The sequence below is a fragment of the Oenanthe melanoleuca genome, chromosome 15 (genome assembly GCF_029582105.1).
Source record: "Oenanthe melanoleuca isolate GR-GAL-2019-014 chromosome 15, OMel1.0, whole genome shotgun sequence".
NCBI classification, from domain to species: domain Eukaryota; kingdom Metazoa; phylum Chordata; class Aves; order Passeriformes; family Muscicapidae; genus Oenanthe; species Oenanthe melanoleuca.
In genome coordinates this window covers 7,684,340-7,702,702 of record NC_079349.1, presented here as the reverse complement: position 1 = coordinate 7,702,702, position 18,363 = coordinate 7,684,340, and the positions used below count along the sequence as shown (strand labels likewise).

The 18,363-nt window shown below is 38.4% G+C and overlaps 1 protein-coding gene across 2 annotated transcripts in view; it reads right to left on the bottom strand.

Annotated features, from left to right (window-relative positions):
- Positions 1–18,363, bottom strand: part of PPIL2 (peptidylprolyl isomerase like 2) — a 63,838-nt gene that overhangs the window by 34,436 nt on the left and 11,039 nt on the right. For both annotated transcript variants that reach the window (XM_056504014.1, XM_056504015.1), the window contains exons 6-11: positions 14,652–14,703; positions 12,431–12,522; positions 11,463–11,552; positions 2,913–2,988; positions 1,967–2,127; positions 364–439 (exon numbers count right to left, since the gene is read on the bottom strand). In XM_056504014.1, the coding sequence (XP_056359989.1) occupies positions 364–439; positions 1,967–2,127; positions 2,913–2,988; positions 11,463–11,552; positions 12,431–12,522; positions 14,652–14,703 (547 nt within the window). The remainder of the gene's footprint in view (positions 1–363; positions 440–1,966; positions 2,128–2,912; positions 2,989–11,462; positions 11,553–12,430; positions 12,523–14,651; positions 14,704–18,363) is intronic.

Genomic DNA, 18,363 nt, shown 5'->3' with positions numbered 1-18,363 from the left:
GGTAGGCCAAAAAGGTGGGAAAGGTTTTATATGGTATCTGAAGAGAGATAATATTTCATTCCTAACTTAGAAAAAGGGATAAGTCAATTTATCATCACTAAGCATAGAAAATGTCCCATTAAGTTTGGTTCAAAAGAAGTAACTGCCATTCAAAGACAAAGCTTGATCGTAATTGCTCCAGTATTTTCAGAACAACCTCACTGGAAAGTAAGGATATATCTGGTCAGGGAACACATTTCCATGGCATCAGCACCAATCAACTACCACTGCAGTCCTTCAGCCCTCATAAACGTATGTGTGCTAAGGAGCCCACTTTGAAACTTAGAAATAAATCAATGTTTTGTAGGTAGGTTGTTCTGGTACCTGCTTCGTGGGTAGTTTCAGGCACCATTGCAGTGGAGGTGAAGGAAGCACTTACAGCTCCAGTGGAATAGTGAGCCTGTTTGCAGAGAAAAAAGCAAGATCTTAGAATTTATCTACCAAAGATACTATATAAGCATTAGAAACACACAAATGCCATCCTTCTGAAGGCAAATTTTCTGCTCTAGCTCCTACTGAAAGAAACAAATACCCAGTGCAGTGATAATTCTCCATCTGTTGCCCACATTTGTTCTGATGAAACTGTAGTTAAGGCTGCTCATGTGCCGAGCCAAAGGGGCTTAACGCTTCCACTCCAGTTTAATATAACACTATGCAAAGATTTTATTATCAGAATTTATTTGTATGTCCATGGGTAGAGATAGGCAAGGAGTGTTTCCGCCACAATATCTGTAGAAGTTCCAGTGCTGCTGAGTGGAAGGAAAATCCAGTGAATCACACAGATACTGCAGGGGAGAGCAAATCAGCCCCTGCCACAGCTGGCCCTGCTGTGTGCAGAGGCACCATCCTACGGTTCCCAAGGTCTATTTTGAGCTCTGTAATTCTGCAGAAGGGAAATGTTAACGTCACACATGGATTTTGTAGTAAATTACAAAGATCTAATAAACCCACAGACACGTTTAGCAGTTCCAGGGAAATGCCTGTTAAGAGTCCAGCCAGGTCATTGCTCATTCCCTAAGGTTTCACTGCATCCTAAGCAAGTTTACAGCTATGCTCATCCATGTCATAAGCTGAAAATCCAACTTCCCAATATGTGTAGAGCTCATCCTTACCTCTGCCTTCTTTTTTCTTCTCCTTACTTTTTTTTTTTTAAATTTGAACATTGCAATGTCCCAAAAAAGGGGGCATTTGTGATCCTACTCACATACACTCCCTAATCTGTCTCTAAGCCCTCTCATTAAAAGCTGTATGCTGCACTGCTGTTAGTTTTCTTGTAAGTGTAATCAAAGCAAGTAGACACACACATCCCAGAATTATTAAAGGACAGAAGAATACTCTCTCTTGTCCATTTCAAACAGCTTTTGATCTAGGAAATCTAGATGCAGATGACTTGTTTCTCTTGCCAACCGTGAACATGCACCTGGAAGAACATCCTTTAAAATATTTCACTAAACCCTCTACTCCAGTGGAAAAAGAAAATGGAGGAGCAGCTGTGGATGATTTATGTATTTGTCCACACCAGAAATGATTCACTTGCACTACCCTTAAGGTGTGCTCACTCTGCCAATAATTGCAGGAAGCAATGATAAACAAACTCGAAGTGAGAGATTCCAATCTGGGAAAAAGCTTCTGCCTACACATACATAACCACATCATAAGGATTCTTCCTTCTTATTGTGATTCAGTTCTCAAATGTTTAGGTTCATTTGCAATGATTTAACAAACAGAAACTCACTGACACATACTATGCAGGTCTAAGGAATCCTGATACGATTCTCATATTTTCATCTATGACAAATTTCTGTGTGAGAGAAAACAGAAGGAGCAGTGTTTGTTTATACAGCAATACGGCCTCTAAGAAGAAAAACAACTACTCCCATTTGTGAAGAAGTCAATCAGTACCAAACTACAAATTAAATCAACTTACTGCATTCAGCTTATCCACTTTCTTCTTTTCAGGAGCCTTCATAGTAGCTGCTAAAATATCATCGCCTTTGAATTCCTTATAAAGCTCCAGTAAAGTCTCTCGGGTCTCTGTATTTGTATTTTTCAAGTAGTAAGATGGATCTAATTTTGCTTTTTCTTCATCTAGGTAAGACAAAGTTAAATCACTCAGAATTAAAAGAAACACTGTATTTTGTTCTCCTTCAGTTTATTACATAACTAACTACACAGATTTTTTCCAGATATTAATGCTACTTTTTTTAAATAAAAAGATCTAGCAACTATATATATTCCTCCAGACACAGTGACAAATAGCAATGCATAACACTAACGATAGTGTAACTCAAAATATAGCAAAATAAATGCCAATATGATGTACAAAAAAAAAAAAAAATCAATACAACTGTAATGAAAGTTTATTTGAAACCACTAGAAATTATCTATGTCCATTCAAGTCTTGTAAAACTTTTATAGAATAATAAAGACAAAATACAGTTAGGTACAATATAAACTTCTGTCCTTCATCTCCTCACTGAATGGCCAGGCCTGTGATACAAAAATCCCAAGATCAGATGTGACAGTAGAGGGAGGAGGTTGCTGAACTGGACTGTGGAATTTGATTTAGTTAATAATTTAATATTTAATTTTTACAAGTTTCATTTGTCCTCTGTCTTGGTATGCTTATTGTTTGCTGGATATTAGATATTCCATATCTGAGATAATACTCACTTACTCTGATTGGGTAAATAGAAAGAGATGCTTGCTTGCCTAACAGTAGATTAAAAAAAACCCAAAAATCAGATATAAGCATAATAAGCTAAGCACTGAGAGATGTCCTTCCAGAAAACAGAGTCAATTCCACAACATCATCTGCAGATTTTGCATGTCTGGGTTAGTGTTTTCTCAGCCTATCTTCAATTCATCCTTACCTGGATCAATTACTTTTATGTTGTTCTTAACATGAAAGAAGTTTGAGACATTGAACTTATCCAGGTTTGTTGGATCCTGAAAATAATAATATTTAAAAAACTAATATCAGAGACCTTGGTAAGCACATATTCCAAGCAACAGACTAGACTGAAGGGCAGACACCATAATAAATAAACAGGGAGAGACAGAATAACTTCCATACTCCTCAAACCACAGAAAGATGAAAAAAATATAAAGCAATCAACCCCAACCAACATCAGCAACGAGTCTGTTCACAGCAGACTCCTCAGGGATCTGCAATTCAGTTCCAAACATAATATTACACATATATCACCTACAAAAGTTACTATCAGAACTCAGCCAAGTCTCCCCTACCCTAGAGAAGCAAGAACAATACAATCCCCTGGTTCTTTCCTTTGTTCTGAGCTTTGGTCTAAGGTACATGCAAAAGCACATCAGCTATCTCCTGCTATTTATAATCCTAGGCCTGATTTGCACATGCTCTGTGAACTTTTGCAATGTATTTCAAATTACAAATATAACCTCAGAGCAAGTCTCTGCAGTAAGAACTGTTTAGACAGTTGTATATTTTTTTACTAGCGCTTACAGAACTATGTTTAAAAATGAAAAGAAAAAAGCTATTATGAAAATTTAATTTAGTGACCACTGAAGGAAAACAGCAAAAGCACACAGTCCATTAACTGTGATTCTTTATGCTATCTCTAGGCAACTTTCTGCAGAACTCTGACCTTTCCTTAGAGAGAGTGAAACAAGGAATGCCTACTGGTGATCTAGGTTACTTTATACTATTATTAAACAATCTTTAATCCTCTCCCTGCAGTGACTTCAAGGTTTTCTCCTCAAGCTCCTCTGCAGCACAGAAAGGTCAAAACGTCAGCCCAGGACACCCAGTCACTAATGGAAAGTCTATCTTACAGAAAAGAATTCAATCTTCAAAATATCAAACTAACAAAATAATATGCAATAGTTTCTATTTCAGGATAAAAATAATGCAACATATGCAAAGAACTATGACCTAACATGAACAGTATTAAATATATTATCCTAAAAATTTAACAGAGCTTCTCAGACCACCATGGTTGATAGAAACTTTGACAATTTTATCTCTGCCAGAAGTAATGCTTAATACAAGCAGAGCTGCTAGCTCCATAATTTATAAAATAATCCAATTAGGCCTTTCATTCATCCCTGAAATGGTATGCTTCCACCAGAGAGTGCATTTTAGTTTATTGCTGGTAGTAAAACACACGTATGAAACCAAGCTGTGTGATTCTGCACCTTAATGTGACCTCCTGGCTTTCTGCCGTCCCCTTTCCTAATCACCCGGTAACAATTTTCTGTTGTTTCCTGTCCCACTATATCCCTCCAGTAGATCGTCATTGAGACAAAAAAACTGCCCCAAAAAATTACATCCTTAGGATTATGCTTTAGAAACAATCTTTAAATAAAACTACTAAAAATAGGAAATTCTGATCTTTTTTTTAGCCATTTTTGTTTCCTCTGACACCAGCACTCAGCTGTATTTATTATTTATTACCTTACATACATATTTATATATGTGAATAGAGATGGTTTTGAGCCTTGCTTTCTGACAGTCAACAAGATGCATGGAGAAAGTGTGGAGAAAGAACTTTGTGTGTTTTCACAAGATGTTTTCACTCCCAAATATTCTGCATCAATCATGAGTTGCAGCTTTCCAAGACAGCAATCACTGCTCTGCACGTAAATGTCCTACCTCAAAAGGTGAAGGAAGGAAGGAAGAATTGCTTACCCTTTCAGGAAAGAGAAAAAAAAAAATCTGTGTATTAATATTAATAGAGATAAATGGATTTATAGTAATCCATGTCTGCAGTTCATGGCAAAGCTGAAGGGCAAGACTGAATCCTAAAACCAATTCTTCATGGACAGGAGGGAAGGCAGCAGTATAAATGAAACACAAAACACCTTCATGATGTTCCTCTAAATAAAGCTTCTTCATTGATTGATTTATTGATTTTTAAAAAATAAATAAATAAAGGACACCACAACTGCCAGTGCCTTACAAAACCCAGGGACTTGTGCTCAGAGTACCACAAATCAGGTTAGTTCACACAGTTTAACAGCCACAGTTCATTCAAACATTTACGTGGCTTAACCACAGCCTAATCACAGGCATTGAGCAACTCCAGCAAAATGTTTACAGCCTCCTCCTTGCAGGGGATTTCTCAGGACTCTCCAAATCACCAACCCCTGTTTTGGCAGTGCATCCATTATCATATGAAGGACAGCAGAGGCCACAGGGCAGCTCCTTCTCCTTGCAGACCAGCTGTCCATCTGCCCTCTGGGAGATCTGAATTCCAAACCCCAAAACTGTGATCCAGGTCCCCTGTACAAGGTCCCTCTATCACATCCACATGGGTCATCTGTTCCAATGGAAACCTAGACAAAGGTTTGGTTAACAGTGTTGTCCCTTGTATTCCTGATTCTGCAAAGCAAGAGCCTCACCACACTTTGAGAAGGCAGACAACCCACAACATTCCTACCCCAAAAGAGATTTCCCTCTGTCAGTGGAATAGCCCCTCAAAAATGGCTCCTCAAATTGAAATCTGAATAAAATCTTGTTCAGGACACATAGGACATGTTTATTCCTCCCTCTAAAACACAGTATCTTGATATCCTAAGAGAAGTTAGATTATAATTAGTTTGATTAGAATTAGTGTCAATCAGAATTAGCATACTGTGAAAGTACGGCAGTGAATACTAAGCTAACCACAAGATGCCACTTGCTTCTACCTGCCCCCCAGAGCACAAACACATCTGACCAGTCTAACTTGTGCTGCAGAAGACACAAACCATTTCCTTACTGGTGGTGCCAAGTCCTACAACAGGAGATAGTTTTTAAAGGTAAGGCTATGAAAATTTCCTAAGTTTGCACAGTCTTCAGACATATCACTTCAGGAAGAAAACTGTCTGAACAGTAATAATTAGCTGCCAAGCTCCTCTCATTGCACCCATGACAGTTACTGGGCACAGAATCAGAGCAGTCCAAACAAGATGCCACAGGGATGGGCAGACAGACACACTCACATTGTCAAAGCCTCAAGCTCTAACGAATTAATTGCCTCTCCTGGTCAGAGAAAGGCTGGACTCACGGAGATGTTCCCAATCCTGTTAAGATTAACGCCTGGAGCCCAAAGACCTAATGAAATAAATTCTGTGTAAGTGCACAGAAACCAGAAAGGAAGATGAACCACGGCCTACTTTTGTTTGTCCTGGCATGTTTAAAAATATGTATTCAAAACACCACGGCCGGCAGTCTCAGGGTTTTTCTTACTAAGGTTACGAATCATAAACTTTAGTTTAGCAAATTACTAGCACAGATATAGACTTCAAAGGGTTGCTAATTATCATCACTATTAAAAATCTCGTATTTAATGTTTTCCTGAAAGCTGAGCTCTGAAAACAGTTAATCTCAAGTTTTATTCCACTTGTTTTTTCCAGTAATTTTCTGGTTTTATCTACTTAGGGAAACGGCCTGAACTTTGTTAATCTTAGGCACCACATACAAGCCCTCAAAAAGCAGGTTAAAACCAGCAGTTTAGACTCTGTGATTTCTTTGAGTCCTGATTTCTCTCTTACCATTTGGTTGGCCATGCTGCATCCCTAATTATCCTCAGGACTGCCAGCCTCAGATGCCCACCATGTCCCACTTCTTTACCTGCTTCTCTGCACGTCCATTGGTGCAGGATTCTCCCTCACAGAGACCTCACCCACAACCGTGAGGAAATCTGCTCTGACCTTCTGTCATACGAAGAGCAAATGAGGAATAGCTGAGGAGTGAAATATCAATTAACAGTGTGCAGCTCAGCTAGCTCCAGCTCTGCTCATTAGCTGTGTTTCCTGCCACAAATATCAGTGGTGTTTAACAGCTTGTTGGGAGCCATGTCTTGTCCACAGCTGATTGCATTATATAGAAACTATAAAACTGACATAAGGAAGCACATAGTCTGAGGCTTTTTTTCCCCTTTACAGCAGCAAACCTGTTAGCATTTACCCAGATTTGGTGTTTTCTTCTCCTCCCCCCTCCATTTCTGCCATGCAAAGAAGATGTATTTGTTAGCCTGCATTTATCAGGGAAGGCTCCCTGCAGGTTGCCACCAGAGCACTGTGCCTGCTACCCCTGGCACAGCAGGGCAGGGACTTTATTGCACTTCCTTAGGCAAGGAGGAGCCCCCACACGTGCCTCTGTCTCACCTGCAGCACTGCCACTGAGCACAGTCACATTTCTCATTAAATCCCCTGCCAGCACACAGCTCAGCAATAGCTTTGAAAAGTTTCCAGAGCAGGAATAATTTCTGCTGTATTCTCACAAACTTAAGTTTGTCTCTTGTTTGTGGACAGAGCCATATTGGAGGATGACAAATTGACAGGGTGTTAAAGGGGAAATTGTTCTTCACTCCTCTGAACACTTCCTATCAAACAGGATCTGAAAGCTGAGTATTTCAGCATTCTTACTTTGCTTTCCTCAGGATCTCTCACACTTGCTGGCACGGGAAGTCCACCACTGTGTCCAGTAAACCACTACCTGATCCTGTTCCTCTCTCCACCTGGAGCTGGGGCAGGCACTTGCTTCAGCCTGCCTGGTCTTATATAGGGAAATTCAGATGACAGACATTTATGTGCTTGCCATTAAGCTCCACATCATTACATGAAGAATAGTTTGCATAGTATAGGATTGAAACACACATGGAGTTTACATTCACATTAATTAATAATAACTTCTACCAGATTCTGCCATAAAGATTTGACAGTGGATATTAAGATCTAGCAGTCAATCCTTCAAAAATTTACTCAGAAGATAATCTCAAATTAGATTAAACGTTCAGAATGAATACTAGCTGAAAACCTCTAAAACATAGGAATGGAGGAATTAACTCGATCTGAATTGAGGTCTAATGCACTATTATTTCAAAAGCTGTGCTCAATCCTACCTTGAAACCAACAGCAAATGAAATGATGAATAAAGTACCAGAATGGCAAACAAGTGTTAACAATATCAGCTTTTCCACTACAGACACCCTGTCCTCACAGATCTCCAAGTGTTTTACATCCTGCCTTACCCATTATATGTAACTAATTAATCTTACAGCTCTTGAGTTGTCTGTCAGCTGGGAACACATTAATGACATTTTCAAGGGATGCTGAGTTAGGCTGAGCTGATCATCATCAAGGTAAATAATATAAGTGGGTTTAAAGTTGTGAAAAACATAGACAATATAGAATAGCAAATTCCATTTAAAAGAGATATGAACCAGTACAGTTGGGAGAAAAATTATCTGAAATAATGATAAGGAGAGAGAAACTTGGAAAAATGTAAGACCTGCATGCAAAAGATGGAAAGCTTGACAAGTTTGTAGCAAGATCACAAAGCTAAAACAAGGAAATTTAAACTTAAGTGTAAAGAGCTACAGTCTAAAAACCCAGTCATACTAGAAGTGCTGCATCTAGGAAAGGTATCATATGGAATAATGTCATGTACATTTCTGTCATTACCAGTAAAATCCTAAACTAGAAGCCATGACTTCTTCTGCTTGAATAACTCCATTGCAGTACTGCTAATGTATCTTGCACACCAGGATATGGTATTACTCTTTACCTCCTGCCCTGACTGGCTGGATAATATGGCCATATGCTGATGAAAAACTGCCATGCTCCACCCCAGGAGATTTGCATTTCAATGGGGGAAAAAGTAATTTCTGTATATGGACTATGTGTAGGAAGCACTGTGGATTCCTTTACAAAGAGAGGCCTAAGAAGGTATTATTAACAACTAAAGTTGTGAATCTGCTTTTTTTAGTTTTGAATAAAAAAAAAAAAAAAAGTTGTCCTTTTTCACAAGTAAATAGCACATAAATAACTGCTACTAAATTCAAAGCAACCAGATGAGATGGTGCTTAGAAAAGGTAACAGGGTGAATTATAACTCGTATTTGAATAATGTTTAGCACCAAGAACGGGAAAACCATATTATGCAATTCTGGCTCCTCAGAAAAGAGCAAATCTTTCTTGTTTTGATTTTAATTATATATATTAAGAGAGAGAAGCCAAGTTTGAGGTCAATTCCTATTCTGGTAAAATCCAAGCAGATGTAGGATTGTCCTTTAGGTACCAGTAAGAGAAAATGTGATCATACAAATAATCTGTAAACATATATAATTCATATTTTCCCCTTATCACGTTGTATTTCACTACCAAACACAGGTACCCCATCTGTTTCCTAGGACATTCAGAGTTAGCCTCTGGAAATGCTGTTTTCTATTGCTCAACACAGCTATTACAGACAACCCTATTCAGCTGTTATTTGCAAAGCAAATAATGTTTCTTTTATAGCAACTTCCTTTATATCTACTTTTTTGCCAAACAGCAGGGTCAGTGATTCCAACTCAGTCTCAATTCCAGCTCTCTTGGATACCACAGCACTCAATTTACATGGAGGAACGAGAAAACAACAAAATGATAAATTTCAACACAGAACTGAAAGGTTTTTAAGAGGAGGAGGAGGAATTGGGGTAGAGCTCTGAAACAACAGACTGCAGTCATGAACTCTGGCTAAGAAACAGAGCCACAGGTGGTGGAGCTTGGCAGTGTGAAGCCTGAAGCCACCACACTGCCTGCAGTGTTGTCAACAAGAAAGCTTGTAGAGGAGACATCAGTCTGTCTTTCAATAATTTATATGAAGAAAACACTGTGAGAAAATAACAACACATTTCTCTACCACATCTACTTAAGCAATTCTAATACTCAGGCTGGTCATGCCACTTCAGGTTGAATCCTGGCCTCAACAAAGCAAGTTAGGGTAGGGCAGAATTTGAATAGGAGAAATCAAGTTCTATGTGCAAGTTTGCAGTGGGTGGTGTGCAGTGCAGTAAATGGCTTCTTACTTCTCGAGACTTCAACAGCCTGAAGCCATTTTAGACTGTTAAAAATAATTCTGAAAAAAAAAATACTTAAAAACTGATCTGGTAAAAGGTCAAACTTTATCTGGTAACCAGCATTCAGATGGTCAAATCTCTTGCAGTCCAATCCCAAGATAGGGGTGTTTTTGCTATTTCTAAACACATTTAAGAGTGTAGCACAAGACTGTGCACTGCAGAAATTAACAACGATCTGCAATGAACTGTTAACTTAACGGCATCAAATCTATTCACACATTATGAACACCACCCTAAATGGAGGTGGGAGAGGTGCAGGGAATGTGTGACCATGACCTCGGACTGCACAGCTACTAGAATCCACTTGGTTTCATATTAGACATACTCCTCCAAGCAAGACAGAAACACAACATGCCAAGAAAGAAGATGAAAAATAATTGGTAACAACTCACATAAAGAACGACTAAATTTTTAGATGTTGCACATTGAGATTTAGAGGACTAGAGCAGCTGTGAAAAATTAAAGCTAGGCAAGTAACAGGAACACATTCTTTATAGATACATTCAATTCCCACCCTATAAAACATATCAAAATATTTTTTTAGCGACTGCACATTTCAATTGTTTGCTCAAAATAACTTTTTTTTTTTAATTTCCATAAGGGTGCACAGACACATTTTTAGACACTTGTCTTTTTTTACTTTTCCAAATTCATTAGCAACCATGCAGTTACACAGAAATAACATTCTGTTGGGAGCTTTCAGTCAGAAAAAAATCTGTATTTTTGCATCCATTTGAATAAAAATATTTTACTTTGTTGCATTAGCTTGAACATCAACAATCCTAAAGGATAGAAGAAAAATATTTGAAAACATGCTGTTAAACACTGGGGAGTAGGGAAGAAAAGTATACTTTATTTAAATTTAGACATAAATGAAAAATATTTTTCTATTTGAATTAGACTGTATTGGTCTTGGCTAGTGATAATTAAGTGTTCATGAGGTGCATACTAACTCATGATTTCAATAATAAGGATCCAGGAATCTTTTTTCCCCTGTTTTGAAATCATGCAAGCTTAAAATTACCAACTTAAAAGAAAGTTTTAGATCTTTTGATACTAAACTTCATCTGTAAATAACTATCTTTTACATTATAAAATTCTTTTAATTTAGCTTTTAATTTTCTTAAAATCAGCGAAGAACCAACACTGGTATCCGTTAAGAAGCAAAACACTCCAAACAAGCAATTAGAGAAAGTTCTCTGGTTTGCTGCCTTACTCTACATTTAGAGAAACGTTTCATGGAAAACACTTTTCTGAACCTTTGACTCTTATACATCTTTGGAAGAATAAGATGGACAATTCACTTCAATCTTAATGTAACATGTCATATTCCTAAATGTTAAAATACTTTACGTTCTAAATTGTTTCTTTTGATACTACAGACCATGCTTCTACTCATCCAGATTGTGTGAATCTTTGTGGCTCATCTAGTTAACAAAGAAAACATGATGAAGTTTCTCTGCTCAATTTCCTGCTAGAACAGTGTACATAGCAGCATTTCAAACTCTGCAAAATAAAAGCCTGTATGGTATAAGGTATAACAGAGAAAAAAGCTCACCTGCAGCGTGACAATGTCTTGCCGAGTGAAGGGCTCATCTGTCAGGAGATCCTTGTAGCTCTTTGGTTTTATGTTCAGCTGCTCAACCGCCTAACAGTCAGGCAAAAGACACAGATAGCAAAAATCTGATTCTTGTGTGTAAATATTACAAGTAAATATGTGATACTAATAAAATCTTGAAGACCAAATCATAAAGAAAACAATTTCACCCTCATTCTCAACTGGCAGTTGAATTATTTTCATTGTGGGTTTTAACAAATGAGAAGCTTTTGTCTCTCATCCCTACAAAACCTGACAGTTTTGTGTGGTTTGCTGGGTTGTTTTTTAAAGAGGAATTTTGCAGTCTCCATTCCATAGCTACATCTTTTTACAACACTGCATATGGATTCATCAACTGAAGGATTTATTTGCTACTGAAAAGATAAATAAACCTTGTTTTTACAGCAAGGACTATGCAAAGAAGTCATGATTAAAAATTCCACTTGGGTTTACATAAATGTTCACAAAGCATGAACAAAAATGCAGTTTAAGTGTCCATTATGGCATTCTTTCTCCTATTCCCCCAGCTCCAGCTAAAATGCTCTTTTTTATTCACTGATACAAATAGAAATGAGGCAATTTGTGTTTTTGTGATGACACTGTATCAGAAAGGACAACAGAAAATTTGTCTATTAATTCAACTGAGAAGCATATACAAGTTACTAATTTTGAAACACAAGACTCAGCGTATACAGAATAACTTAAGAAAAAGTTTTAGAAATCCTATTTAATTCATATTCTAAAGTTGTTCCTATTTTGAAGGCTAAAGTTGGACAACAATTTGTGAAGTAATTTCATCTCCTGTCCTTTTAATTTCCCTGGCTGCAAAACAAGAATAAAATTTACCTGTCTTTCTAAAACATTTTGTGATTTTAACTGAAATGCATCAAGTATAAAATATTAATAATAAAACACAGCAGAGAACTTACCTCATAGGCAAACACATTTCCAGTAGTTTTGATGGCCACAATATGGGAGTTGTTTGTAAACACAGTAAACAGCACTGGACAGTGGTACTTGCCTGAGAGAGGGAAAAAAGTGTAAATTTCACATGGAGACCTGCAACTGTTTTGAAATAGCTACTTTCTCTGATCTCTGTGGATGATATTTACAATAATTTTTAAAATAAAGAGTAACTTCAATGTGATTTAATGGAGTTTTAATAATGTTTTGATTCTCCAGTGACAGAAAAAGTGCTAGGAAAAGTAACAGTTAAGACACTGTAAAACAAACAATGCAGTTTTGAAATCTACTGCCTTCTGTGCCCTAGCACAGAACTTTGTCCAACTTGCTTGATATTTATGGAATACCACAATTTAATTGTTACTGTTGTAACCAAGGATCTATTGATAACATGACCCTGTACCTTGTAACATGCTCAGTGCTCTGTATCACTCTTGTTCCCAGGAATAAAAGTTTAGCTCATAGACTACAGAAAAGTTCACCACAGCTGTTGTGCTTTAAGCAGAGGGGAGCATTTTGTATTAAAATGTGGCATGCAGAATGCCATTAAATCTGAACACGTTACTCAATGAGGAACCCAGCTTCTACTCTAATCAAGCTGTGAATTTTCCCAGGAGGGTCAGCATAAATATTAAACAAGTCAACAGCAAGCAAACTGATGGGAGGCAATATAGGAGGAAAAAGAAAAATATCTGGATAATCTCAGCAGAAAGCAATTAGAAGAAAGTTATTAATACTTTATCAGTTTGCTAGACCTGGGGGTTTGGGGGAGATTTTTGAAATAAGTTCGGTTTATTTGATTCTTTTTTTCCTAATTACCACTGGAAAATCAAAAACAGCAGGGAGGCCAGAACAGACTGCTCACAGCACGTGCAGGGACAGGGAAGCAAATACCTGCAGAGACTGACCCCTCACTGTGCCAAGCTGAGGACACTTTTGTTAATGCCACCAGGGCTGAAGGAAAGCCATTGCCACAAGGGACTGAAACTCAAGAAGTTTAGAAAGGGATTTTTGCAAGTGGCATCAGGGTATGACCCAATTGATGGATACAGAAACACACTGGTAAAATGTGAGGTCTCGTTCCAGCTTCATAAAAAAGAAAAAGTCACCATATTCTCAGTCCTAGGAAAAGCAAAACTGCTGACAGCACACACATATTGATCTGGACAGAAGATACTCAATTCACAGGTAACTGAATGTGAGAAACTGCAATGCCCACAGACCTTTTATATCATTTTCTGTGTGAACAGAGAAGATTCTATATACACAGAAACCATACCACATTATGATTTAGAGAAAAGTTCGCAGAATCACAACATTTAATTTTTGTCTTTTGTTGCATTTTCCCTTGATTGGTTAATGACACAGAATGCATTTTTTTAAGGAAAAAGCTTCTAAGACTCTATGGCTGTTGTCATTCTACCCCAGCATCATGAGTTGGACTTCTTTAGGGAAAGCACAATGTTGTGGTCTCTTTCAAAAATTTTAGCACGCTGCTCTTGAGACAGATGGAACACAAGGTGGAGAAGAAATCCATCAGCTACAGAAAAGAGTTTGTAATCCATAGATTTTGGTAAGATAAGGAGACAGACACTCCAGAATTTTATTCCCACCTAATCTTAGCTATTTTCATTTCAAAGAAATCATTATCTGCTTTGTAGAAGATGAATTCATCTCCACTCCTCTGTTTTGTTCCTACTATGCTCTCTTAGGAGGCTGATTTTATATCTTGCAGAAATAAAACTTGAGACAGATGTCTTATGTGCTTCTATTCATAAAATCCCACGTGTTTATTTAAGTCTAATCCCTTTTATAAACAAAAAGCTGTTCAAAACCAAGCGAACAGCAAATATTGCCATAGGCAAGTTGGAAATAAGATAACATTGCAGAAATTTCACTTTTTCTGATTCTTTCCTTAAAGTAAACAGTACCTTAGTGCAGTAGCAGCTACAGTAAAGTGAAATTGCCGAATAATTTACAGCTCCCCAGTGAAAAGAAAAACAGAAATGGAACTTTGAAGGTAAACATATCACTCACAAGAAGCAATTATTCTACTAAAAAAATAGAAACCATGATAGAGAACACAAACTACTTAAGTTCATGAGTAAGACAAACCAGAATTTATTAAAGCACTCATTAAGGAAAAAAACCCAACAAAACACCACCACAGAAAATTACTCCACTTACCTTCACTGTTTTTAGCAAAATTCAGCTTTATAAGTGATTTGGCATCTAGTTTCTAAAGAAAATAAACCATTAAAAAGATTAATCACAACAGAATGTAACTATGGAAATAAAAGGAAGCTGTAACATAACTGTTAGGATTTCAATAGTACATAATTTATTAATAATATATTGCAAGTTGTCTGAATCATCAGAACCCTGGGAATTCAAGTCACAACCCACAAAAGCAAGGCTCAGGGAGCCTGACAACTGGGATACGTTTGTTTACAGGGCTGAATTTGACACAGTACAGTGCTAACCATGGGGATTCAGCTCGAGGAGGTGCACAACTCCCTGCACAGACTGAAAGGGGAGTTTGCATGAAAAGCTAAGAGGCAAAGATCATTGCTGCTGATCAGAAAGGGCAATTCAGCAGGGACCTCTGATGAAAGTCATAAAGCCAGTAAACCATTCTGGCAATCAAGCTCAATGCCTTCTCTGAAATAACTGCAATTTTCCTTTTACTCAGGAAATGTGCAGCACAGCTCACATGACAGCCAGCAATAATAAAGAGAAACGGAGACACAAGTTCTCTGGAGAGGCACTTGGGGTCACAAAGGGAGTCCCAGGAGGGATTTTCAGCCACTTGACCCAGGTAACAATTCCACTGAACAGAGAACTGAGGTGACAGCCAAGGCTGGGATAATGTTCCCCAGCTCTAGAGAGGACACTGCAAACTCAGTTACTCCTGCTCTCCCACACTTCAGAACCATGTCTACAGCATTTTTCTGCTGCTCTCACTCTAGAAGGGTTTTATGAAATGGGAAGTGAAGAGCTGTTGGGCTGGTAAACATTTCTGGACAATCAGGCTGCTCCTGTTCTGCAGCCTTCCCTAACACATGGAAGCTGCAAACACTCAAAATAACAGTGAGCCTTCAGTAACATGCCAGGCCCCCAGCCATTCCATGGGGTCAGTATGTGATTTGGGTACATAACAAGATGTCAAGACAGGGCACATCACAACCTGGGTGCCCTCACCAGCACAGCCCACCAGGATGGATAGGTAGTGCTTTACTACCTGTAAAACTTTACTACCTGGACAAAAGCCCAGCCCAAAAAGCTGCAAGGCTGAGTCAGGATCTGAGACTTCCAAAAAAACAAGTTTTTGATTGTATCAGCTGTCAGAGACAGTTTCACTGCCAAATGGATCCTTAAAAGCACATACAGCACAGGTCTTTCAAAAGAAACAACCTGAAGAGATTAGGAAGATTTTTATAGCCCAGACAGCTCTTTATAAACAGCAACGAGCGGAGATCTGCCAGCCCCGGTGCCAACACTGCTACTTCAATCATTATGGCAAAAAGCAATAAAGAAAAGTGTGAAACTAAGTTAGTGGGCTTTCTGTGCCTAATCAAAATTCATATTCTTAGTTTACAGAGAACACGTTATGACAGCTGGACTCATTCGTTTATAGGAAGGTGCTTTTCAAACTGCTCTCAACCAACTGGCAGTCTCATTTGCTGCCAGAAAGATAACCATCTCTCTCATTTATTAGCAGGAAGAGCTATGAGAGCTAGTAGGAATAAGATGGGAAGGGAAAAAAGAGGCCAGGTTTGGTTATATTTAGTTATGTGATAGATGACCAGTACTGCTACTTTTCCTTAAGTGGATTCTCAAAAAAAAACATCCAAAACACTCCAATGTCTGCCCACTGCTGGGTACAAAGAAGGACAGCAATGGCAATGGTAGCTTCTGAAATGACTAAGTGAATGCAGAGCTTTATTTATTTATTTATCTTCTTATAAGAACAAATTTATCAAAGAAGTAGTAGCAGAACTGCAGAGCTGCCAAAATGAACATCTGATCCTGGACAGATCTGTTCAACCTAAACAACAATTAACAAAAAGCAGCATCCATCTGTGCACATGTTGTTCAACAGCCCAAAAATTATGTTTCAGAAAAAGCTTCTTCTGAAATACAACCACTGGAAACATTTATATTTCAAGAAAGGTCCTTAAATTATCCTCCTGGCAGACCTGAGCTATGCCCAAAATACATAAGCATCTTTAAAGAAAAACGGAAACGGTTCTGTAAGAACAATTTAGCATGATTAAAGATTCAGATTTATACCTTGACAGAAATTTCGCAGAAAAGACAGACTAAACTGCTGTGCAGACTTTAAAGGTAGCAAAAGCTGCAGTGCACTGTTTCATCTGTCAGCTTATGATATATTGTTAGAAATGCTGCCAAGTCCTTGAACTCTCACTCCGTGCCCAGGAAAATAGTATGGTATTTCAGGTCATACCTTTCCTTAATATGGAAAAAGGTTATTTTTCAGCCTCAGTTATTCATGGTGCATCAGCTGCTCGTGCTGGATCTGCTCCCCACAGAGACCAGCACTTACACAGTCTTATGTCAACAGTAAATAAAAAAAAAAAAGTGACTGTCACACAGGAGTTGAATACTGCCCGGAGTGAGAACTCTGTAGTGAAGTGCTGTATGAATGTTACAAACTTTCATTGCCATAGGTTGGCCTTTTATCAGGTCTCTCTTGAAGAAGTGACCTTTGTATGTCAACTCATGCCATTTGGAGCAGCTCTGTACTTTGGCTTGCACGGCAAGGCAAGAGGGGGATTTAGTGTTTTGTCAAAGGAGATCTTTGGAGCCTCAGAACAGCAAAACCAGAGGATGATGTGCTACAAAGGATTGCTCAATGCCCAAGACCAGGCTACAAGATCTGCCAACTGCACACAGAGCAGACAGATGAGGGAGTCCATAACCAGGACTTCTAGAAGTTCAGTTTTGAAACACCTTCACATTACCCAGGAAAGCATAAAAGGACATGATACAGGCAAACTGTATAATATAATTCTTTTCCTCTCAAGCTCTTCATTTCACACAAAAACAGTATTATCTTGCATGTGGGTGAATCTCCTTTTATTTATTCTCCATCAAAAGTCAAAGATTTCCAAGCACCATCACATGGTTTGTTGCCATGGAAATGACCATTATGCCACAAACAGGCACCGATCTTCACAGGGAGACAGTAGGGTGAATGAATCCTAAAATGAGCTAAAGTACCTGTTTTCATGTATTTTTTATTATTAATAATGCTTAAGAGAGAACAAATATTACATACACAGCTGAAGTTCAAAACTATTTTCAACCTGAGTTTCCCTGACACACACACCCATCATCCAGTTTCAGCCACGCTACAGCTAAGAAAGCAAGAGGAAAAAAAAGTGTTAAAAACACTTGATCTAATTAAATTCTAAATTCCTAATGACAATGAAAAGACCACAAGAATCTGCCACTTCCCTTAAGCAGAAATAAGAGCTGCATATTCCCTTCTGAAAATATTTTATGCAGAAATACCAGAAAGCAGACGCATTTCAGGGCATGTAGTGCCAGCTGCTCCGCAGCAAGGAAGGGCTAAAAAAAAAATACAAATGCAAAACCGTGCGAGCTCTGCTCTCAGCTGACTCCTCTCTCACAGGCACACTTCCACAAAGGCAGCCAAGGCTACTTTTGGCCATGACCTACTTTCCTGCGGCAGTGAGCAGCCCCACTGCTCTGTGCTCTCTCATCTGTCAGCTGCCAGCACTGGCTCCTGCGGGATCCCAAAGGGCAGCATCCTGCGCTGATACCCAGGCAGAGGTGCTGACACCACTGAGGTTAGTGGGGCACTGTGGCAGCTCGCGGACGGAACACGCCAATGGTTTGGAATTAAATCATT